At 43.8% G+C, this 25,221-nt stretch overlaps 1 protein-coding gene and 2 long non-coding RNA genes across 5 annotated transcripts; 2 read left to right on the forward strand and 1 right to left on the reverse strand.

Moving 5' to 3' along the window:
- Nucleotides 1–6,735: 6,735 nt before the first annotated feature.
- LOC311010413 lies at nt 6,736–7,896 on the forward strand. Of its 3 annotated transcripts, XR_014596786.1 has the most exons (5): nt 6,741–6,825; nt 6,928–6,998; nt 7,291–7,467; nt 7,576–7,637; nt 7,727–7,896. It is a non-coding gene; the product is annotated as an uncharacterized lncRNA (long non-coding RNA). The 3 variants fall into 3 exon arrangements; XR_014596785.1 differs by having other exon boundaries at nt 6,736–6,998; XR_014596784.1 differs by having other exon boundaries at nt 6,736–7,467.
- Nucleotides 7,897–8,401: 505 nt separating this feature from the next.
- LOC311011034 lies at nt 8,402–9,872 on the reverse strand. The gene is made up of 3 exons (XR_014596857.1): nt 9,021–9,872; nt 8,818–8,929; nt 8,402–8,738 (listed from the first exon to the last, which is right to left on the reverse strand). It is a non-coding gene; the product is annotated as an uncharacterized lncRNA (long non-coding RNA).
- Nucleotides 9,873–19,506: 9,634 nt separating this feature from the next.
- On the forward strand, nt 19,507–22,445 carry LOC311011562 (neuropeptide Y receptor type 2-like; the record flags this gene model as incomplete). The annotated part of the gene is made up of 2 exons (XM_084006596.1): nt 19,507–20,312; nt 21,251–22,445. 2 exons carry the CDS (start codon nt 19,507–19,509, stop codon nt 22,227–22,229), a joined length of 1,785 nt encoding a protein of 594 aa, XP_083862722.1. The 3' UTR covers nt 22,230–22,445.
- Nucleotides 22,446–25,221: the final 2,776 nt, after the last annotated feature.

The following is a 25,221-nucleotide window of genomic DNA, read 5'->3' on the forward strand; positions in this document are numbered from 1 at the left end:
AAATCATGACTAATATAAATTAAATATGAGATCAATGTATATAAACACAAAGTGTGTGTTTTTTATATAAGTAAGTTATAAGTTAAGTGTATATCCTGTGATATTAATTCCTCAGTGTCTTACTTACAGATTATCTTATCGTTAACCAACCTGCCTACTTCCTCTGGACAGAGGTCTGAAGGTACGGGGTGGACATCTTCCAGTCGTGTGATGCGCATCGGTGGTTTTACAAATGTATTTCTCTGCCTTTAATCCGCTGCTGAAAGTAGTCCCCAACAAATGCACACTTTACTCCAGTTTGAGTATTAAAAGCTGGTTTCGGAAACGATTTAGTCCTTTTTATTTATTTAAAGGATGTACGATATCTTTGGGACCCATTATTATTGGATCTACTTCTTCAGCAGGAGGGAATGGGCTTGGGGCGGACTGCCACAGGTAGATGTGGAAGTATTATATAGAATAAATCTAGAATAAAAGCATCTTTCTCCTGTGGTCAGCTCGGCCGTAACTCCATGAGAGGGATTACTGATGGCAACCAACCTCGTAGTCATGAATCCTCCGACTGTTTAATCCCGATAACGCTGATCAGTTTGAAATGTTAATTCACCCTCCTGTTTTCCACTCACACCGCGACCTCACACGACCCCGACGAAGCCGCCCTTTGGATGAAACGAGGAATAAAAAGCATAAAATGTCTGAAGTGAAAAAATCAAACCGTGGTTAACGAACCAAACAGGAAGGTGTCTGTGTCCGGGGCAGCCAGCGATAACAACACTCTGCATTTGGCAGCACGTTAATGTGTGTGGGGATGAAAGGAGCTGACACCTTTCAGTTAATGACGCCGTCGGAGTCTTATCTTATCAAACAGGCCTGCAGCAGACGTGTGTGGCGGCGCTCCGACACCCGCGAAGCTCGGCTCGCACGCCGGCAACCGCCGTCGTCGAGGGTCGACCCGTCACGGCCATCTGCAAACGCCGGGCTTCTTCACGTGTGTGTGCTTCCTTCACGTTGTAACACTCTGGTCGGACGATGCTAAATGTATCACGATGTTCCCGGCCAGGATAATTAGGATTCACGATATTACCCCGATAATAATCAGAATATGGTTAAAATGGCACCGAAACATCTTTTACCATATTGCTAAGAAACATGAACATCATTTTTAGTGAAAAACAATTAAATATTAAATAAGATGATCATAAATCATAAGGTCTCCTTGCATAAATAAACAATTAATACATTTTTTTAATCCCACAAGGCTCTATTTTACACTAGACAGCTTTTCCAACATATTTATGATTATCCCGATAACCAAAATTTACCACTGAGTACGCCCGTTTTGAGTGGGTGGGTTTTTAGGCAGGATTTAAGACTGTCGAGGCCGTTTTCAACCCTTAATTTGTGGAGAAATGTCAACGTGAACACCTGCGTGGTTGAGTTTGGTCAAAGTGAAGCCGTATCATTACTGTATGGATTTAAAACGTGTCCTCTGATGCACCGCTCAGCGAGTGTGAGTGTGTTTAATCTCAGGGATACCAAAAATACATCAGAGCAGTGTCACCAGTGAGTCATCACAGTGTGAGAAGAACAGCTCTTTCTCACACACACACACACACACACACACACACACACACACACACACACACACACACACACACACACACACACACACACACACACACACACACACTATCTGCCCTTACAGTGCAACACTTTCCACTTCCACTGATAAGCAAACAGCCCCGGGGACCGAATCATTTTTAGCTTCGGCCTTCTGTGCACGTTTGATTGACGATCTGTGTGTGAATGTGTGCGTGCCATGACAGGAATGTGTGTTTATTAAGCCCCTAAAATCCCTATATGAGCACGTTTCCCCCGGCCGGAGTCCATCTATGGCTCGGAGTCTCCTCGGGACCCCGACATGACACGAGGAATCAGCGTAAAAACCAATCAAAGGATGACTTTGAGCTTCAGACCACATCTACAGGCCAAACCTCTGCTCAGATGAAACTAATCCACGCTCACCCTCAGGTCCATATATGGAGTTCCCCCCCTGGGCACTTTAACAGTCCGATCCTGTGAAAAGGCTTCTGAGAGTTTGTATGCGAGCAACGTGCTTCTCCTCAGCTGACTCCTTCAACTCTGAAAAGAAGCTTGATTTATCTGCAAATACAAAATACTACTGAGAAGAGTTCTAATCAGACGGTGTAATTAAGATCATTCCCATAATGCATCATTCCCAGCTGCATCTCCTTCTTTCTGCCGCGGTTGAAACGCCAGCCGAGCTTTAAAGAGGACACTTGGCTTTTCCTTCTAAAGGTCAGCTCTGTCGACATGCGTCGCAGCTGGTCAACGCAGCAAACCCTCCCAGTTGAACTCCATGTGAAAGCCGAGTGCTAATTTGATGCTTCATTTGCACCCTTAAAGGTCCAGTTAGGATTCTGTCTGAAATGTTGCTGTGAAATGTGAGACGGAGCCCCGAAGGCCTGACAGCAATCCGAGTGTGGAAAGAAAGATTCCTTATTTGTTTTTTTTATTTCATTCTTCATCATTGCTTCATGTCCCGTCTCACAGATGCTGGGTCACCATGGCAACCTTTAGAGTACATTTAAAACCCCTCAGTATCGGACCTTAGTTAGCACACTCATTTGTACTTTAACACAAACCAGCAGCGTTATATCCTCCTGTATTACTGACTCGTATGTGTTTATTTGTTCCGAACAAGTAAAGACGTAAAATAGGAATAAAAAAACAACAACAAAAATCCAAATAGTCAAACAATTCATTCCAAGCAATATTTGCAGAGCAATAAAAATCATAAAGCAACATTTAAATGTCCAACAATTTTTTTTTCTTTACAGCTCGGAAAGAAGTGAGAAGAAGAATAACTTATTTACTCTCACCCCTTCTCCATAACCCTTCTTCCATATTAATAATTCATAATAATAATTATTAATATTAGTACCACTTCAGTCCTCCTCTGTCTTCTTCTTCTTCTTCTTGTATTAATTTTCTGCTACTTGCAGTTAAAGTCAGTGTGTTTGTTATTGTAACTGGAGCTGCTTCACACAGTGTAGAACAACTTTAAAAGGTGACATAGCATTTCCCTCCACTAGATGGTGCTGTAGCCTCTTTCTATAGCATAATCATGTATAAATCCTCATGTGCATTTTTCTTTAGATTTTTTTCTCACTATGTAAACACACACACACACACACACACACACACACACACACACACACACACACACACACACACACACACACACACACACACACACACACACACTCATGTAGAGAGAAAGTGGAAGAGACATTTGAGGATCTATTGTTATGAGATTGTTCACGCTAACGTGGTCTACCTTCTAGTGTGTGTGTATATATATATATATATATATATATATATATATCCCTCCACTTAAGGGCGGGTGGAGCTGCAGAGTGCAGACATGAGTAATCCATGTGTGTTTTTCCATATCAGCCCTCATTATTGCACAGCGAGCGTCCGAAGGTGTCGCCTCGCTGAATGAATTGTGATCTTAAAGTTCTAATTATAGTAGCTGGCCTTTTTTTTTTATCTCAATGAATTAATTTCATTTCATTATTATTATTTTTTTTATAACCTGCAGTTTAATGTATTCATGTATTCACTTTAATACCACGGTAGAGATGTCGGACCCAGATATGACAGAATGTGTATGGAGGGATTAAAAGGATGAAAAGACCTGAAGAGATGCCGAGAGACAGAATGACAAACGGAAGAGAAGAAAAGGGGAAAAGAAGACATTGTATTGGATTTGTTTTGAGTTCCCTTTCTGCCAAAATAAATCGTTAAGCTCACGGGATGATTTATCATTCGTCCAACAGAACTGACTGCTTTTTTGCTGTTTGTTCAAAAGGCTTAGTTTGCTTGTAACTGAGAGGCTTTAATGCAGAGAAAAGCTGCTGCATGATGTGATTGCAGCCTGCAGATATTGTCAGATTTGTTCTTCTCATACCTTCTAAGTACAAGCTGAAGCTCCGACAGAATTCACCACGTTTTCTAGCATCAATACCTGCACGTGTGTTTACCTCATTCTGCTTGTCTGAACATCTGGTTTCTACAGAATGGGCAGGTTTCAGAGGGGGGGCTCATGTCTGTGGGTCGGGTCAACACCATCTACTTTACAGAACATAGAATGACACACTGGACGGCGTTAGTGGCCCTCCAGGTCAAGTCTTTGACCCGATGCGTTTTTTCGTGTCAGACGAGATAATTGACTCTCCTCTGACGCTGCTGATGGATTCCCACGAGACGCCACGGCGACCCAGTGAGTCACGTTCACCTCTTCACCCGGAAAAACGAGTGATTTCTCCATATGTGTGATCAAACGATCCTCGTCACAGGAAAACAATCCATTTTATTTATTATCTTTAAGTTCTATAGTTGAATTTTGTTATTAATATAGTTTTTATTTCACACCATTTTACTATTACGGTTATTAAAATCTATTTTATTGTCATTTTATACATCACTTGTTTTTATCATCCTTAAGTAATTGAATACTACTATTACTACTATTTCCATTATAACCTTAAAATCCATTTCATTGTTATTTTATTGATTATCTTTAAGTTCTATAGTTGAATTATGGTATTAATCTTGTTTTTATTTCACACCATTTTACTACTATTACTCTTATTAAAATCGATTGTTATTTTATTCATCACTTATTTATATCGTCTTTAAGTACTAGAATATAATTATTAATCTAGTTTTTATTTCACACCAGTTTACTACTTTTTTATAATTCTAACTTTAAAATGAACATTTTCACCAGTTTATTGTCTCCTGTTGCTCTACAATCATTTTTTTGTTTTCACCCTCCACCCTTGTTCTGCCTTATTTCACATGAACGTGTCGGAAAGCTTCCGTAGAAATGAGTTAATCTAAAACGTGTATATTTCCATTGAAAACGTGGATTCGAGGGTGCAAGAATGCGACAGGTGGATAGAATTGACTCTCTTGCGAGGCAGAAATTCCACATTCAAACAATCGCTGTTTCTCTATTATCCTGTGAGAGAGAGACTTCCTGTTTCTGGCGTCTGAAGTGAAACGGGGGAAAGTGCGAGGAAGGAAGGTGAGGTGATATAAATCGAGGAGAGGAAGACGTGAAAGGTCGCTGCATGTTGAGATGTATAGTCGGCGACTCTGCTGGGGAGGCTGATGAAAGGCCAATCTGCAGGGTTGCCTCGGTGAAGGAGCAGCGACCAGCCATGACAGCAATGTCTGCCGCACGCCACGTTCGCATGTACGAGAGTCATTTCTCAGCTTCCTGCGGCAGCCAGCAGGCTTTGTGAATCCGACGCTAGCGGCTCTGTCACCTCGCGTTTCACCATCGCGCCTTTTCTTGCACCCAAGCGCAAAATCTGTCCGTTCAGCACTCCTTCATATCAATTCTAGGAGGAAAAAAAATGATTTAAACATGAATATTACTCAGCTGTAGTCCAATTAGGACGAGTGGAAAGGTAATCCAGGAGTCATGCAGCACCCTCTCGCACTCGCCGTCACACTCACAAGCACAACGATGACTTGAGAATAAGAAGATATATAATATTTATGATTCAAAGCCGAGGCCCCCGGGAGCCGATGAGGGTATACATCGCAGCTTGTTGGACATCCCCCCCCCCCCCCCGGCCGGAGATCGGACGGGTGATGATGAGGACGGATCGCTCCGCTCTGCTCACGAGGCAGAAAATCAGACGATTGCTAATAACACGTGGATGCCGGGGGACGTCAACTACAAAATGTAAATCTTGGCACGTAGGCACGCCGTATAACTTGCTTTAAAGTTCTATAAATATTCAATATATTATGATTTATAAGTGCTCTGAACATTATACAGTGTTGCATAAGGTCTTCTGTTTTCCCCGAGCACTGCAGCGGTACGTAGCCTGCCTTCCAGGTTTACCTTGTTTATCTCCGCCCGTGATGGACGATGCTCAGACTGCTCCTGATTTGTTTGTTGTTGCTGCTACCTGTCCACCAGACGTCCCCAGACCTTTCCCACCTGATCAGCTGTTCCCCGTTTCCCTCTTCAGTGTCAAAATACAAATACCGGCACATTTCTGCTCACATTTGGCCAGTTTGCATCTGCCCTAACCGGGCAGCAACCTCCGGGTCTGAAAAGTGAAGCCAAGGCTGAAGTGCCTTAATCTTGCATTCTCTCTGCTGGCCATCAGGAGGCGACTCTGAAGTCCGATTGCATGGAAGTCTATGAGAAAATGAGCCTACTTTCATTTGTAAACATGAGTTTCTGGTCTCGATCTCTAGTTTCAAGTCTTCTTCAATCCAGCATGATGTTCCTTTAGTACATGATGGTTCATTTAGATTCATAGAGTTCCTTGTGAATGACAGGTTGCCACCGCAGCGTAGCTCTCACGTCCTTTGTGACTGTCTTCCTGGGGGGTATTCCAGAAAGGAGGTTAAATAAACTCTGAGTCTATCCCTAAACTCTGAGTTGACTTACTCTGAGATGGGAAACTCTGAGTATCCGGTTCCAGAACAGCTGATCTGAATTAGTTCAATCAACTCTGAGTATGTTCACCTCGAGTTACGCGCGTGCACAACCACTATAAAAAGCCATCGCCAATGGAGCCCTGATCCCACGAGTGTCACCATGACAACACAAAAAAAGCGATCGAGTTATTTCACTACAATGGAGCTGGAGGTACTGATGCAGGCATATGCAGAATATGACCACATATTTCGCCGAAAATCTAACACCGCTGCAGCGGCAAAGGAGAGAGAGACGGCATGGGAGGAAATTGCTGCCCGAGTGAACGCGTAAGTTTGAACTATTCTATTTATTTAACATTTAACTGTAAGAACGTAGCACATGGGCGCAGTTATGAATGTAAAAAGGAATAAAATCTGATTTCCATTTAGGTGCAGTCCAGCAGGGGAAAAAAGGACTTGGAAGCAGCTAAAACTGAAATATAAAAACATCATTCAAAAAGGCAAGACATGTTTTGCGTGCGGCATGTGAGATTGCACCTCACTTTGATTTTCTTTTTTTAATTATGAAAGAAAAATATTAATTCAGTGGCTACTTCAAATAGTAATGTAAACCCCTAACCAAATTCTGTTTTAACACGTCCTTCCACTTAATACACCAATTAGTAGATTAAAACTTGATGCAATGTTTACACATTTTTATTTTATATGTAGGCTACATTTAAAATATGACGATGTGTACAGGAACACTCAAAATACTAAGTTAAAAAAAAATAACATTTGAGTTCTGCTCAGCCAACAGAAAGAAGGCAGAAGCCCGAAAAACAGGTGGAGGGCCACCTCCACCACCTCTGACAGAGGCTGAGGAGATGGCCCTCAGCCAAAACTATGGCCGACCGGTGGCTGAAGGCATCCCTGGGGGAAGCTCATCTGACCCTGTCACCCACCAGGACACAAGTGCCTACATCAGATGCAAGTACACACTTGTGTCTTTTAAAAAAATAAAACATTTTTTAGAAAAACACATCCATCTATCCTACTTTTAAAATCTATATATCTATATCTATCCCCACCCAACAGTTGAGGATGGTGTCATCTGCTTAGTTCAGCCTCCAACTGAAACAGTTGAACACCCTGCAGCTGTAAGTATTCCATACTCAGATCTTGATCAGATGGTAGCTCAAAGTAATCTGAAACAGTTTCTTTTCCTGCATCACAGGAGGAGGAGGAGGAGGAGGAGGAGGATGGTGACGATGGTGATGAAGAAACGCTGTCTGCTGCCACAGGGAGAGATCCAGAGAGGCCTACTGAAGTGTGTCTTAATATTATGTATAGCTACTGGCAGTGTTCTACCCATTCACATTCCTTTACATTGTCGAGTGGAATATAGTTTGACATGTAACCTACACGGAAGGGATGAGCACAGAGAATGGACAAACAACTAGCACATTCTTGTCCTTCAACAGAACATAGCTGGGCATCGTGAGGAGGGTCCATCAACTTCCACAGCACAGCTTGATACAGTGAGATTTTTGGTCAATACCATGTTAAATCTGTATGTAGAACTGTAGCAATTAAATGTTGTACATATGTTTCCCAGTTATCAGTGAAGGAGTTATACAGAGTGCACCTCATGAGGACTATTACAAAAACAGAAAAGGAAATGGTTTACGTGGATCGCAAAATAAGAAAAACAGACCTTGAAATTCTCTTACTGGAACGCCAATTGAGGTGGGTGCATTGGTGAAATAGGTGAATATGTTAATGGTTGGAGCTAGATTACAAATCCTAACTGTTGCTTTTGTACTTATAGGGAATAAAGAAGATCCAAATAACACATGAATTTGTCTTTATTTGACTGTTTCAAGCAAAGTAATTTCTGCTTATGAGATCCCTGACAGCCCTTCCATCCCGGACATCTGCTGCAGGGTGGATGGGGTGTTCATCCTCAGGGTCATTTCTTTGTAGGGCAGGGTGTTGCTCTCCTCTAATAGTTGCAATATTATGGAGAACAACACAGGCCACAATGATGTCACATGCCCTCTCTGGGGTGACCCTGAGCTTACGCAGGCACTGGAACCGGGATTTGATTATGCCAATGGTCATCTCAACCCGGGCTCTAGTCCTGCAGTGGGCCACATTAAAACGTTGTTGTGGCCCTGGCTCAGGGTCAGGGTAAGGGGTCATGAGAGAGGGCTGGCAGGGATAGCCTCGATCTCCCAGTAGGTAGCCATCAAATTCTCCTGAAATTATAGTGGACACAGTTGAGTGCATTAAAAGGGGAGACAAAAGAACATTTGTACAAAGCTTTAGCTTCCTTACCACGTGCAAATCTGTTGCTCAGGCTACACTCCCGGTAGATCCGGGAATCATGCACGGAGCCTGGCCACTTGGCTTCTACATTTGTTACGATGTAGGCTGCATCACATATGATCTTCACAATGCAGAGCATAATATGAGTTACTTGTATTGTACTGTATATATTTTCTTGTACATATTTTTTTAAAAGATGGTAGGTCATATACCTGGACATTGATGCTGTGAAAGGACTTTCTATTCACATAATCCCCTTCATTGTTTTTAGGTGCAGTAATGGGAATTTGTGTCCCATCTATGCACCCTATCACATTTGGAAGCCCTGCAAAATGACATCTGATTAAGCTACTGACCCCACTCTGAGGTCGCAGCAGAATGTATATCATAATTTAAAAAAAACAAACAAATTCTACATCAGTCACCTGCAATCCTGTGGAATTCCTCTTTGATGTTTCTGACAGGTTTGTGTCCGGGGAACACCACCATCATTGGTAACAGACTTTTCAGCGCGAGGGTAACTTTTCTCACCGCTCTACACACTGTTGCCTTTCCCAAATTCTCTGCATCCCCAATATTGTAAAGGAAACTACCATTGGCAAAAAAACGTAGTGCTATGCATAAAATCTGCAGTGACGTGAGCGCACGTCCGCGGTGTGTGAGATTGGCTATGTATGGCCGGAGTATGTTCTCAAGATAAATTATACTGTTGGATGAAAAACGATAGCGTTCAAAAATAAATTCCTCAGGAAATGACAGGACATCGATCCTGGGTCGGAAGATTCTCTCGCGACGTAAAACATTCCGAATTATTTGCGCTTCGACGTCTATCGGATTAGGAATGAATGGACAATCCATGTCAGCTTTGTTCATGTGGGAGGAGACGGGTAGAAACTCAGAGTCTCTTCAAGTAAACCTGCCAGCGAGCAGGTTATGTTCACAGAGTCTGTTACCATGGTGACTGACTCAGAGTTTCAGTTACCTCTCTCTCTGGAACGGAAAACCCAGAGTTTCCCTCATCTCAGGGTTAACTTACTCTGAGTTTTCACATAACCCGCTTTCTGGAATACCCCCCTGGTCTTGTGATCCACTAAACATAAACTTTAATCTTCGACCAACTGCCTACATGTTGTGCTTTTGCGTTTCTCTGACCCTTAATAGAATTACCATTGATTTTATGATTTAAATCAGCACTAGATATCCGTCTCTCAACATTCTCCGTTACATGCAGTGTCCTTTCAAAATAAACTTCCGTCTTAACAGGAAGTTAGGGTTAGGCTTAGTTAGGTTTGAGGGGGAAAAAAAGGCTAGTCACATGACTAGCAAATCATGACACTAGCATCTCATGGGTTATGTCGGCTCTTGTTTTTGGACAGGAACACCAGTCTCCTGCATGAAAGTCGTGTGTTTGTTTGACTGATCCCCCACAGCTTCCGCCCAGAGCAGACTGTAGCACCCCGGTTGGGGAGATCAGGTTTTACTGCACATTAAGATATTTGCACCTTAATGAGCTAATATGCATACATTTGGCAGAAAATGTTCCTTTTCATCCAAATGAGCCTTAATAACAATACCCATTTAAAAAAGCTTCGACAGCTACAGTGAAATTCTTAGCGTCTCCAGGGACTTGCTGGTAGCTGAAGCACATTAATGAGGGGTGTCACATCCACACTTTGTAAGGAGAGCCTGGCAGCGTTGATTAGCCGGGCCAAAGCACCATCACGCTCCACTCAAACTCACTGATGTCGTTGGATTTCTCCACATTTCTCCCGCTTTCATCGCTGATAACCCTACGTGCTGCAGGGAGCGCTGACTTCAGGTTTTCTACTCCTCGTGCCCGAGCTAGCAACTCGAGATGTGAGACTGGAGTCGGAGTCGGGGGAGCAGGTGGGTTCTTCTGTTTACCGACATGCAAACCGAAGCCTGCTCAAACACGATGAGTTAATCCCACACAGGCGCTTCTGATACCCAAACCTTGCAGATTCCACATGTGAATGTTTATAGAGATTAATCAGCTGAAACTTATTCCATTACATTGCAAATAAGGAACTTTCTGTTCTTTCCCTCCCGGGGCTGCAAATAAAAACATCTTTCTGTGATCGTTCATCTGGAAGAACTCTTATAAAATGAGACATTTTTACACGCACACAAAAAAAAACCCATAATGAAATGAACTTAATCTTTAATTTCATCATAATCACATAGCAAACAGTCTGTTTTTTATCTTCAGGGAGACCACTAAACCTGTTTCTACATTGGCCAGCCTGTGTGGGTCTTAGTGAAGACCACTTACTGAAAATAAATGAATAAATCATTGGAGAATAAAGGTTTTACCTCACTAGTCCAGGTTTGTGGGTGCAGGATATCACGTTCTAGTGAGCAGCTGTTCCCTCTTTGCTCTCATATCATTACATCTGCTTCTCAGATGTATAATGTCACTGAGTTAAGCATTCCACGCCTGAGATATCCAAGATATGTTGGAACATTTTGCCTTTTGACGGTTGCCGTGGCAGCACATGTTAAAGGTCACGACAACATTGTCAGGGGAGACACAACGGCAACATGTGCTGCTGCATGGATGTGTGTGTCCCAACGGTGTCGCTTGTCATCTTAATGATTGGAGAGGTGTAAGTAGTGAAGGGGAAGTGTGTGAGGCGATCCACGGAGATGGTTTCAGACGCAGCTGTGAAAGGTCACTATGAGGCAGAGAGTGAAACTGTACGTAGAGGGAGAGAGGGTGACGTGTGTGTGTGTGTGTGTGTGTGTGTGTGTGATGAGGGTTAACGATGCCTCTGGATATTGATTGTGGACGAACGCATGGCAGAGATGGTTCGTTAAACGCTTTCAGAGATTCAATTAATAGCAGAAATTGGATCTGTGTGTGTGTGTGTGTGTGTGTGTGTGTGTGTGTGTGTGTGTGTGTGTGTGTGTGTGTGTGTGTGTGTGAGAGAGACAGTATGAGTCATACGCGCCTTCAGCGGGGATCCCGGCAGTACCTCAAGCAGAGAAGTTCTAGTGATTGATGATAATCACTTCCTGTCCCCAAAGGAAGTACATATATATATATATATATATATATATATATATATATATATATATATATATATATATATATATATATATATATATATATATATATATATATATATATACATATACATATATGAAGAGCAGTTTTATTCCCTCACATGACAAACTTTTAACAAATATTCACCCTAAACCCCACAGATTCCAATCAATGTATTTTGTTTATTTCTGTGTAAAATGTCTGAATATATATTGTATGACCTGCTCGTTACTAATCAGAGATTGTGTGTTTTTTGCCGCTTTACACCGGAACCTGTCCACAAAGTGTGATCCTCCAAAAGGAGAGTGAAATTAAATGCAGCTTCCAATTAATTTCACATGATTTTATTATAAAAGGAAAAAAGCAGCGGGTCGTCCAGATGATGTTTTGCGTCCGACAGTGACTGTTAGTCGAAATCTGTGTGATATGTTTTTCTTCCGTTTATTATGGAGTATTTATGTCAATAACTCAGCGTGTGAGCGAGGAAGCTATCCCATGTTCACCGCAGATGAAAATCCATTTGTTTGTTTGTTTTCTCCGTAACGTGATGTTGTTGCTGCGTGACATCAGTTCATGGATTCAGGAATGAACGGCGTGTGTTTACACACATACGTGCATGTTTGCACACAACAGTTGGCCTGCAGGAAAATGAAGCAAATCATTTCCTTCTCTGCAAAGCAGACACACATGATGGATCTGAGGCTCTTAAACACAGAATAGAGTTTCTCACTGAGCTTCCATTGGGGACACATTTCAGACTAACAGACCAGTTAATCTTGTCCAATTTTACGATGAAAGTTCTCAAATGGGGAAAAAGCAGATTCTTTGGGGTTAATTCTTTCATTTTGAAATCTTCGTAAAGTGATGAATCACCGAGGAACACATTTGCATAATACCTGTCCAGCTGCAAATTTAGCCGGGCCTCAATCAAAGCTACTTGGAGCTCAGCGGGCTAATCTGAAGTTTGGGTCGCGAGTCCTCTATGACTTTCCAAAAGAAGCTGAAGAGCAAATCAATGTTTTATATCACTATTCCTCAGAGTACAACTCCTGTTATTCACGTATGGAGGCAGCAGTTGATCAATCACAACAGAGTGGGCTGGCTGACCAATCAGAGGAGACTGGGGCTTTTTGGGAGGGAGGGGCAGGAGCTCACACAGTGTTTCAGAGAGAGGCTGCTGCAGAACGGCCTGATGGGAAAATATTGCATTATTTGGGAGCATTGAAGTGTGTAAATATGTTCTAGTAGTAAAGTAAAATGATTCTGGTCATCACACACACACACACACACACACACACACACACACACACACACAATGAAGCCGTGAGCAGGATGCCGCGGCGGACTCGCTGTTAGGATGAACGTTATCAACTCAAGCCAATGGAATGGTCTCGTTCCAGCGATGCAGAGAAGGAACGCCGTGTCCGTCTTTGTGGTTCTCCAGGAGAACCGTCGTTGGAACCGGGACGCTCCAGCTGAGATTTGTGCCCATTTTTCTCATTAGTTGTGGCTTATTAACTTACAGGAAGTCGCTCACCTCAAATCTTACCTACAAGATGTTTTTGTGTAGATAATACTACACGATTGAAACGCCTTGTGTCGGTAACCTTCTTGCCTCTGCTGGATTGTGGTTGTTGTGTATGAGAGCTTCTGCCCAGCGGTCGCTCAACACTGTGTATCATTGTGTGATTCTTCACTGGTTGTAAACATCTCACCCACCATTGGACCTTGTATGGAAAGTCTGAATGGCCATCTCTGTATGTATCTGTTGGTTGACTTTTATTTATAAAACTCTCCTTGAACTGGTCTCTACTTACTATTATACTATTATATGTTCTGCAGTTGTCTGTTCTGTGTGCTCGTCTCTTTACTAAAAGACCTAGGGAGTGGACTTATTGGAAATTGTCCATGCGTATAATTACTTAACTATGAAATCCCTAAAACTGTCTTTTAATTGTGTGATAATTGGGCCTTTTGTTTGTACGAAACCTTAATGTATGTTTGTTGTATGCTGCTCCTCTTGGCCAGGTCTCTCTTTGAAAAGGTGGTTAACATGGTTAAATAAAGGTTTAATGATAGAAAATAAAACATGGTTGGATTTTCATAGTGCATGGTCTATCTGTGGTTCTCTTAGTTCCCATAGTCTGCCTCCTAAAAGTTTCAAATGGGTGTGAGGTCAACAAACAGACCATTCAGTAGTTTTATTGCAGTTTTTTTGTTTGTTAACAATGTGTTTCAAACTTTAAAATTGCTATAATTTGGTCCGGAAGAATATATGTTTCCCTTTTAACATAAATTGCGGTTCAGTTATGAAGAGGAGAGGTGTGATTGGTTGCTTTCCAAATTCCTGACTAGCGTTCCTACAAGTAGAGACTATAGATTGCCGAGGGGGATGAAGTCAGTTTGTGTGTGTTTTTGATATTTTTTAACTTATTGGAATTCTTTCTGGTATTTTGTATTTAATATGGTGTTTAGATTATTTGACACTCAATTGTAAAGTTGTACATTTTGGGTTGTTAAATTTTTCCGTATCCTTTTTATGAACACTCATTTGATAGATTAAGCTAAGCTCCGAAACGTTTTGGACAGGAAGTGAACTGCTTCACTTTATTGTCAGTTGCACAGCGACGTCAACTCGTTGCCAAGAGAATATGACTAAGGTGTTATTAAATCCTGAGGATCAATTAAATGTTTTTTTGGTGAGGATGATTTACACAATGAGCACGATGGAGAATGACTCACAGAGACGCAGAAGACCTTTTTGATCACCAAGGTTTACTTGCAGCAGAACAAAGAAGGAAGATGCTGCATTTAAAGGCGTCGGTGAAAGAACGAGAACATTTGATTGATGGAATCCGCTCCGCCGGGACACAAATGGATGTTTGGGTAGATTGTCTCGGTATCTCTGGGTGCTTGATGCCGACGGCCAGGACACTCACTTCGGTTTTCTGGCAATGAAAAGAAAAACCTGAAAGGAATTTTTTTGGGGCATTGGAGAAAATAGTGAAAAATAAAAACAGGCATTGTTGCCAGGCATGCCGAACCGATTAAGTCCCGCTCCCTTCGTTCAGACCTCTGTTGAACGCCACTCCCCCAGGACGCCAAACCAGTGCTCGAGATCAGCAGAGGACCAATCAGGAAGTAAGCATTGACAGACAGGCAGGCCGTCCAATCATTTTCTCCGGCACGCCTTTTTTGATTGGACAGGAGTTTACAAAAAATGTTTTCATGTCAAAGCATTTAATTCATTCATTGCTGTCGGTTTGTCACAAGGATTTCCAGCAATATAACAGAAAGTGTTTCCGACTGGAATCACCTGTTCAACCTTTAACTCCCGCAAGTGCATTCTCTCTACTGGCCATCAGGGGGCGACTCCCCAGACAGATTGCATGGAAGTCTATGAAGAAAATGCCAACAAAAGGACTTCACCAGAAACGTTTCAAACTGAATTTTACGGCATTAAATCATTGGAAAAGAATGTGTTTAAAATCCTTCACATCGCGGCTCTTAAGAAGAGATTCAACGTCCGCTCACGCCGTTTAACTCCGAATGTTTGTGCGAAAGTTGTTCATCAGGACAAACTCTAAGTGAACACACAGGTGTGAGTGAGGAGGCGGGTGAAGGCTGCTGCCCTTTTCCTTTCGCTGCCCTTTACAAGCAGAAACACAAAGACGCTTTCTGAACGAGACGCTGCTCACATTCATCATCCGAGGAGCCATAAAGAGTGCAAATGGCATTTACTCTGGAGCACTTCTTCAGTCTGAAGTGTATTCAAACAATCTTCTTTTTCTCCCAATGCTCTCATTAGGCGGCGTTTCAAGGCTGTCAAACTCTCAATATAAATAAACATCGCTGCTTCCTGCTCTTATAGGAAAGAAAACGGCTTGTTTAATTGACAAAAACATGAATAAAATATGAATCTGCATAGAGGCTGAGCCATTTAAACTCACAATATTGTTAAATATCTGTTTTTTTTTCATCATCAGACAAAAAAATATTCTCAAAGCGAACTGCAAACATGATTTCTCTTCAGAGAGAAGAAATCTGCTTTTTGTACTTTAGATCTGATCGGATCGCTATTAATTCTTGCAAAGCGCTCTGTTTGGTCACAAATCTGAGATCCACCGGGGGAATATGGGAGGGAAAAGGCCTAAATCATTCAGTCTATAAAAATGGAAGTAAATAATATATATCTCTGGAGCTGACTCATGATTCCACAATGCCAGCAGTCAGTATTGAAGAGTGGCTTTATGTTTTCCAGATCGTGGGTGTCTACATGATGCTAATTGCTTTTATTACACGCAATGAGAAATATTTTCTTAACCTTGAAAGGTTGAACATAAAGCATCTAATTCCAAAGCTTTTTTCTCTCCTTTTTTTTCCGGGTGACTTCTTTGACTCGAAACAAACATCGAGTTTAATTTTTACCACCTTTTGACATGCCCGAAGAAAATGTGCTGCTTGGTTTAAAGCCCACATTAAAAATGTGAGAGCCGGTTATTTCGCCCCGAGCCATGAACTCATTGTCTATAAATGGACGAGAGGCGCAACCTGTCGACCTGGAGACAAAATGAAATGAGTCGGCTGTGGAGAGAATGACGGAAGTCGGGACAGTTTGATCAAAACGATATATGACAGGGACTTACGTATTCACCGGTACTGGGCTGAGAACAGGATTCCCCATGGATTTCCTGTCCATACTATATAAACGTAACCTTGCAAGTTAATGAGGAAAGAGAACATAAATGCATTTTGATCCATTTTGTTTCTGTCTGTCCAGAACAGAATGAACGCGTGCTGTGGTCAACACCTGTCCAATTATTCAGCCTCGGCTGATTATATTAATTTCTATCTGACCAGCAGCGATCAAAAGGATGAAATTGGTTTCACACTGAATCTTCTCAGAAACATTTAAAACAATGAAAAATGATGAGCGTTTGTGATTTTATATGAATGCATCTTCATGCGATGTGCATTTTACAGTAAAGGACATATTGTATGTATGAATATCAGCCCTGTCTCCCGTCGACTTCTGTTAAAAAGCTGCACAGAGGGAAAATTCAGGCGTGTGTTTCCTGTTTGGGTGTGATATCCAGCCGGCTTTGCGGGTCAGAGTTCACCTGTGGTTGAACTTGGAGGGAGCGGATGTTCTCCGTCGGCCGGTAAACACTCCTGCATTGTGTTTGGAAGCGGAGACGCTGTTGTTCTTGAACAAACCTTTAATGATATCGGTCACAAGTCACAGGACTGCAAAAACAATGTTTCTGTTCCAGGAAAACCCAGAAACCACAGGAGAATGATTTTCCATCAAATATAATTACGCAGCACTACTAAAGAGTAGATATTCGTTTGATGGTTCGTCCACATTTTACACGCAGCCTTTCTGTATCTGCTGCTCTGAAATTTAATTTAAATGAATTCAATAATTTTAAACTCTCTGAAGAGATCAATTCATGTGGTCAACATCTGGTGCAATTTATAAAAAAATGCTGTAAATGAGACCATGAATGAGTCTACTTGTATTATGATGTATTATCTCAGTAAACATTGTAAACATGAGTTTATGGTCTCAATCTCTAGTTTCAAGTCTTCTTCAATCCAGCATGATGTTCATTTAGTACATTATGGTCCATTTAGAGTCCACCAGACCAGAAAGCAGGGGGTGATTTAGGGGGCGGGGCTTACCTGCTGATTGACAGGTCCATTTAGAGTCCAACAGACCAGAAAGCAGGGGATGCTTTAGGGGGCGGGGCTTACCTGCTGATTGACAGGACGCTACCAATGCTAGTTAGCTACTAAGATGACTTTAGATCCAGTCCATCAGATCCACCCGTCGCTCCGCCACAGTCCAAATATGGTCGCTTCCTTTCACAATCTGGTAAGGGCCGCCAAACTCCAGACTTAAAAACCAGGTGGCGTCACCATGACCAGTCCTTATACACAGTCACCTGACCACCTGACCACTGACCTCGTTTCAGGCATCTGACCAAAAACCAATTGAAAAAAAAACATAATTGACTTCGATTTGAAAAAATAGACTCAATTCCAGGTTTCAGGTGTCATTAACGCACCACATTAATTGTGTCGTTATGGAGACGTGAAAACGATTCATCACAACATTTCTACAAATGTCAGTGTGTCTGCTTCTGCTCTTTCATCACTAACATCACCTTTCCGAAGATAGGTTACCAGATAGGAAGAAAACAAAATGATACAGTAATGGATGCCCTGATCGATCTTGTCATAAACTGTGAAAGTAACAATCAATAATCCGGCTGTCTTAATCGATCAGAGTCACAGAGGATCCAGTTAAAAGAAAAGACAAATAACAGTCATGTTTCGGGGTTTAAAGTTCGGTGACTGCCACTTTCTGATTGATTGGGGATTTAATACGCGTGCGCGCGCATATGAGTGTGCGTGCACGCGCGCGGCAGCAGCTGCTGCGCCCTCTCCAGCTCCTCTTCCCCTCATCTTCAGTCCTGCAGAGGCGGATGGAGCTCGGAGCTCCCGCCGGCAGGAGCGCGCACGTTGCCGGTTAGTGTGAGAGACGGGTCCCTCCGCGACTTCCAGCCTCACCTGCGGATTATTCTGAAAGGGCAACGTGTCGGCTGGCAGCGATTCCTTGAGCAACTTTTGTTTTCTTCTTCTTTTTTTTGTGTGTGTGCAGATCTTTGCAGCCTTTTCAACATCTTCAAGCTTTCAGCAGCGAAGAGGATCCGCTCACGGTCAGTGATGATGTTTGACTGGGTTTAAGGTTAAATCGTCATGTTTACTCCTCTGTCTTTTACCCACGTGGGATTAACATATATTCAAGGGTTGCACATCATTACTTAATTTTTTTTATGGCAGTGATTTGACTCATAAAAACACATCTGCAAAATTATTAGTCTATGGTGACATCCTGCTTTCTGTGCTTCATCAATTAATAATTCACATTCTATCCTGCAAATATATTTCCTCTACCTCTCTTAAAAATGATAGGCTAGTAAATATCCAAATCATTCCCCGAGCAGAAGCCTTTTTCCTGGCTGAGTGGTTCTACAAGCGAAGTGGGAGAAAGCTGTGATCCAAACACGCCGTGGAGGAGATGTCGTTAAAAGCTTTCTGGTGTTATTCGCCGTTGTTTGTTCACCTATGTGGCCATTAATACAGCCTCTGAAATATGTGATGTTTTCTCTAAACAGATCTGATTGCCTCCCTGAGATGGACTAAAGGTGTGAGGAGGAGGAGGAGGAGGAGGAGGAGGAGGAAGAGGAGGACAGAGAGTGAGGAGGGGGAGGTCTGCATGACGTTTGCCTTCCTTGAAGGTGAGAAAGTCTATTAACAGCTGGTGGGATTTACCAGGTCCAGAAAAGCCACTCCCTGGAGGATTTATAGTGGCCAGTGTTGAACAGCATCATAACACCTGCTGACTCCAAGGATGAAACATTTACATGTGTGTCCACACAGAACCTGAACCTGAACCTGAACCTGAACCTGAAATCATGCTCTTCGTAAGGATTTCCCACCGGTTCGGATTGTGATTTGGTTGTTTTCCTCTGCGGATGGATTTTAACGAGGACCGAGGGAAACCGGCACACTAAGCCCTCCGGCCGACTCGTTTCCATACCTCTCCTGCTGTGGTGTGCAGCATGGATCTGTCCCAGGACCCAGGACCAGACTGGAGCTCGGTCCAGCCCAGCTTCTCTCCGCTGCTGCAGCTCGACGGGGAAAGACTCAACCACACCTTCAGTTCCCTCCACCAACCGCTGCCCTCCCTGCTGCCCTCCTCCCTCATCTCCTCCCCTTTATTCTCCACCTCCAGACAAACCTCCACCTCCGTCTACCGACCCTCCCCCTCCACCTCCACCTCCACCTCCACCTTTTCTGCCAAAGACCTGGCCCACCTGGAGAGCCTCCTGCTCTGGACCCTCCACGAGCCCAGCACCATCGCCCTCACCATCATGTACTGCCTGTCCTTCATTCTGGGATTTATCGGGAATCTAATGTCCTTGCGGGTCCTCACCAACAGGCGGAGCCGACGTCTGGCGGGCGTCAGCGCCACACGCAACCTCCTGGTGAACCTGGCGGTGTGCGACCTGGCCGTGGTGTGCGTGTGCATGCCCATCAGCCTGGGGAGCCAGATCTACACCGCCTGGGTCTACGGCGACCTCCTTTGCCGGGCGGTGCCCTTCACGCAGGCCGTCTCGGTCTCGGCCAGCGTGCTCACGCTGACCGTGATCAGCGTGAACCGCTACTACAGCGTCCGGTCGCCGCTGCGAGCCCGCTCCATGTTTACCCGCCGGCGGATCCTGGCGACCGTCGCCGTGGTGTGGATAGTGTCCTCCATCATCTGCGCCCCCATCGCGGTGATGAACCGCCGCCGGAGGATCAGCTTCGGGACGTTTACTGTGTTGGTCTGCGAGGAGAAGTGGCCTCAACATCGCCTCAAACAAGGGTAGGTCCTGGATCCACCAGCAGGATCTGGTCTTAGATCTCATCCCTGCAGATCCTCTGCTCCCCAACTTATTTTCAGATCTCTTATCCACTTATAAAACCGTGATGCCGAACTGAGCCGTTAGATACCTTTGAGTGCGATCCATCACCAGAAGTTTGTGGCGTTCTGCTCTGTTGGCAGGAATCGGCTCTTCAAGTCGCAGTGAAGCAGAAGTTAGAGCGTCTTTAGCTTCTGTTACGGCTTCAAGTGTTTGATGACTCATCCTGCAAAAAAAGAAATCCAATCAAATGGGCAGGGAAATTGGGTGCCGTTTATCTGCATGTTCTGCCCGCACTGCAGTTGGAGATGAAAAGTTTTCACTCCCTCGTCCTCATCCTGATGGCAGGTGAGGGAGGAGGCCATTCGTCCCTGTAGCCCCATATTGTGCCAAGCTATGAGCCCTTCGTCCAACCAAATGCCAAGGATTTGGTTTAAATCCCTCTTGCAGCTGTACGATCCGTTGACTTCACCCACTTAAAGCGTTCATGCATTGGGAGCATTCCCCATCAGGAAAAAAAAAGTGAACTTCAGTGCTAGTGGCAACTTTTATTATCAGTCGATTTTTTTGAGGACACAACATTTTTAATTAGTTTTTGTCCACAGTCGCAAATTGAGGGAGCTCGCGGCGAAGTTTTGACATTTTCCTGTGAATTACTATTTTCTATCGTGTTCCCGTCTGTTACTGCAAATATAGCTTCATTGTCTGCCAATCAGGAGTCAAACTGTTCGAAGTCGTGATGATTGTTCAGGAGCTACAGATTGATCCATGTTGTCCTTCCACGATCGCATCCTGTTCCTGATAACGTTGACTCTTCAGTAACCGAAAATATCACTTTAAGTGTTTCACCACATAGATGGATATATTAGATAAAGTAATGAGTTTCCCTTTTCCTCCACAGATACAATGTGCTGCTGTTTGTGATGCTCTACTGCCTACCGGTGACCTTTAACCTCACCATCGGCTTCCTGACTGGCAGGCGGCTCTGGGGAGGGAGGAAATCCACTTTTGGCGATCTTGACCCCCGTAGCGAAGCCCTGCATGCCACTCGCCTCAAGACGCGGCAGAAGATCGCCAAGATGGTGGTGTGCCTGGTGCTGCTGTTCGCCGCGTCCTGGCTGCCGCTCTACCTGGTGGACCTTTGGATCGACTGCGAGCAGAGGCCGCCGTCTTGGCTCCTGCAGACGCGGCCGTTCGCCCAGTGGCTGGGCCTGACCAACTCCAGCCTCAACCCCATCTGCTACTGCTTCATGGGGGTTCTGTACCGCTCGGCCCGAGTCATACGGACGCGATACTACCAGAAGGTGGCCGCTCTTTTCGGCACCTCCTCTTACTCCAACTCGGCCATGGTGGTGACGGACACCAACGTGACCGTCACCGAGCGCCACCACATCGCTGCTGCGGCAGCATCTGCGTCCATCGTCACGGTTCCCCGGCTGTTGGGCTTGGCCCGAGGCCCGGGTCTGGGTCTGGGGGGGAAGCTCGGGGGCGGCTCAGACAGCCGAGCGGGGTCCGACCACAGCATCTCGGACTGGTGTCGGTCGACTCCCAGCGTGTGCGACGGCTCCTCGTTCCCCTGCCAGCTCCACACGCTCCAGCACGCCGTGCAGAAGGCACACTTCCTGCCCGCGAGAAGACACTCCGTCAACGAAAGCGTGGGATCATTACCTCTACGGAGCGAGTCTGTGGAAATAGACGTGCTGCCTTTGAGGCGGCACTCGGGGGACAGAGTATATGGGCTGTCGGCTGATAAGAGGGACGTCGTTACCGCGGGGAGAGACCCTCGCTGTCGCCCTGGGGAGCACCGACGCAGAACCTCACAAACCCTCTCTCTGGTAGGAGAGCAGGAGAAGGAGCCCGTCGATATGACCAGCCTGTGAAAAGCTGTGATTTTTTTCTTTTCTATCCCGCAGGCAGCAAAAACACACAGACAGATCCCGGTTCAGTTTGCAGCGGACCGTGCAAGTTAATTGCTTCGCTAAAATCCATTGTTTGTCTCCAGCTGACCTTGTCTTTTCACTCCTTCTCTCGCTGTGAAGTATTCTCTCAGTGTCGCAAAGCACAGCGGGTCCAGGATCAACATGAGTTCAGGTCTTTGAAGGCAAGTGGAGGGAGCAGTGATGGACGGAGGCCTGCAGGGGGAAGAGTCGAGGGAGGGGGGGGGGGGGGGGGGTATTTAGCCGCGGGCAAGAAAAAGCCAGCTCAGTGAGTTTCAGCGATTTGAAGCAGTGCGCCTCGTTACATGCTAAGTCATTTAAGTGATTGAGCTGCCATTCACAGTCGTGCTTCAGACAATAACCCTCGGCAGGATTTCCCCGTGTTCTCTCGTGTTGCTTTAATGTACGTTCTTACTGTATCGGGTCTTTACAGGATAATGTCCCCATCAACGTCCGCCGTCTGTGAAAGATATGTGTCGTAGCAGCAGCCGTCCGTGTGTCATACCGTTGATTTGCTGGTAAATATGAGACGTAGTGTACGTGAAGCAGGAGCTCTAAAACACTCATACACTGGTTCATATCGCTTTTTAGTATGAAATCACTTTCATACGATTTGTTCAAAGCTAGACACGCAAACAAGCAGCTTCACTTCTTTCAAAGGGAATTTTAAAGGGCTGGCTCACCCAAAAAACAAACTGATGAAAAACCTTAAGTACTTTCTAACTGAGGAGGTCCTTGGTGTTCAAATGAGATGCCACTCAAATACACAACCTTCCCACACAAATAAACTGCAATCTCCTTTATGTTTCCAGGAAAAAGCTCTTTTCACACGTTTCAAACAAAACAGTAATGAACAAAACATCATGCAAAAAATGGCTTAAAATGACTATGAAGGACCTGACTAAACGTTTTCTCTCAAATCATAATTCACGATACAGTTTTCGCCATATGAGTCCAGGATTTAATAACTGCGATTAAAAAGAATCTCTGCAATGTTCTTTTCCAGAAAACAGCGTCCCGGCCTGATGATGCTTTGCCGTTTCATTCTCACCTCATAATTCAGTCTGACATTGTGCTTCTGCTCAGTGGGTGTGGAGGTTATTTTTCTCCCACCAATCAGCAGGGAATGAGGTCTCCATCCTACCGATGTCATTTTCAAACAGTGGTGTTCGGTCGCAAAGGAGCAGTTAAGGTTTGTCATCCGGGCAGAAGAAATATAAAGGTTTGTGTAGCATTTATCTACTGGTAGAAATGGCGTCTAATATTATTAAGTATGTTTTCTTTAGTGTACGATCGCCTGAAATTAAGAATCATTTTGTTTTTGTTAGAATAAGCCGTTTGTATATCTACATATAGAGCTGGCCGCCATGTTTCTACAGGAGCCCAGAACAGACAAAATCCAACACTGGCTCTATATGGAAGTAATTTGCAATCTGCAATTTCACAGCAAGATGCCGCCAGATGCTCCACAATGCATCTTTAAACAAAGCATTGTATTTATCACATCTGCAAATATGTATATTTTAACATTTTAATCCTGAATCCATGTTTAATTTCAAGCGAGCTTCTTATTCCCTGCATTTTGCATTTCTTCAGTGTAATCCTGGTAAACCCTTAACATCTCTTCTGCATGCTCATGCTTGAGACACCCAAAACAAAAAGTTCAGTTTATCAATTTCTTCTGCCTCATGACAAAGAATGATGACTCACGCTGTTCTCATTCTTCATCCCCCTGAAAATGTGTGATTGACCCAGTTATATAGTATATCTAGGCCCATGAAGTTGGAATAATTTGCAAACGTCTGGTCTTTTATAGCGGCAAACTGATGTTATGCATGAATTAATTTCACCTGGGGAATTGGGACACGTAATGTAATCATTGCACCTGGTCAACAGTGAAGGATTGTGTCTAAAAATAACAAAATATTCGGACATTATAGGCAACAGTGTGTATATAATATAAACTGCTTAACACCTAGAACCCTGACAACGGGACTATTTCTTCATATTTTAAAAATTTAACTTACATTACATGTAGCCCCATTGCGTTGGAGGCAAATTAAACAAAATTCCACTTAAAGGTCAGACGAAAATGTTTGCAAATTGGGTGAGCAGACCCTTTAATACCTCTCTATATCACATTGACTGTACTGTGAATAACTACTGGAAAAACACGAAGGTTTTAGCGTTTGATAACAGGAGAGCTTTGGCCCGACTGGACACGCTGCCTGTTAAACCAGCACATGCCTCGTTGAGTAGAGCGCCGAAACAGGGCGGCGAAATAGCTTTAAAGGTTAAAGATGTAAAACACACACACACACACACACACACACACACACACACACACACACACACGGACAACTTAATCGAATCTACCCTCAGGCTGCTTCCAGTCGTGTGCGAGACGGAGGATAGCGTGAACCGCTGTGACATCAATCTGCTAATCACACTCTCGTCTTCGCCATAAAAGTGAAGCGGTGCAAAACTGGAGGCATCAAACTGTGTTGAAACCCGTCCTATTTATGTCATCAGATAAGGTTGCTTTGTACTTAAGATCGCAACGCCATTATGCTGTAACTGTGTCTGTCCTCTCCTTTACTTTCATCTACCTCTCTCTCTCAGTTCTGCACTGTGTTAATAGAGGGCATGTGTACGACATGATGTGCATTTGGTGTTTTCATTAAAAAAGAAACAAAGCAAAGAAGTCTGTCTGTGGTCACCTGTAACCGTCCCGGGACGTTGTGTAAGTTGGCCTGAATTTTATAGTAATAATAATAACTTTATTTCTATAACACCTTTTTTAACAAGGTTACAAAATAAATATAGCAATGCAAACAATATAGGGAACCAAAAACATTACACAATAAAACAATTGAACGACAAGAAAATAAAATTCAACAAGAAATCAAAAACGCTTTGCGGTTTAAAGGAAAGA

The sequence above is a fragment of the Eutrigla gurnardus genome, assembly GCF_963514095.1.
Source record: "Eutrigla gurnardus genome assembly, chromosome: 3".
NCBI lineage: Eukaryota > Metazoa > Chordata > Actinopteri > Perciformes > Triglidae > Eutrigla > Eutrigla gurnardus.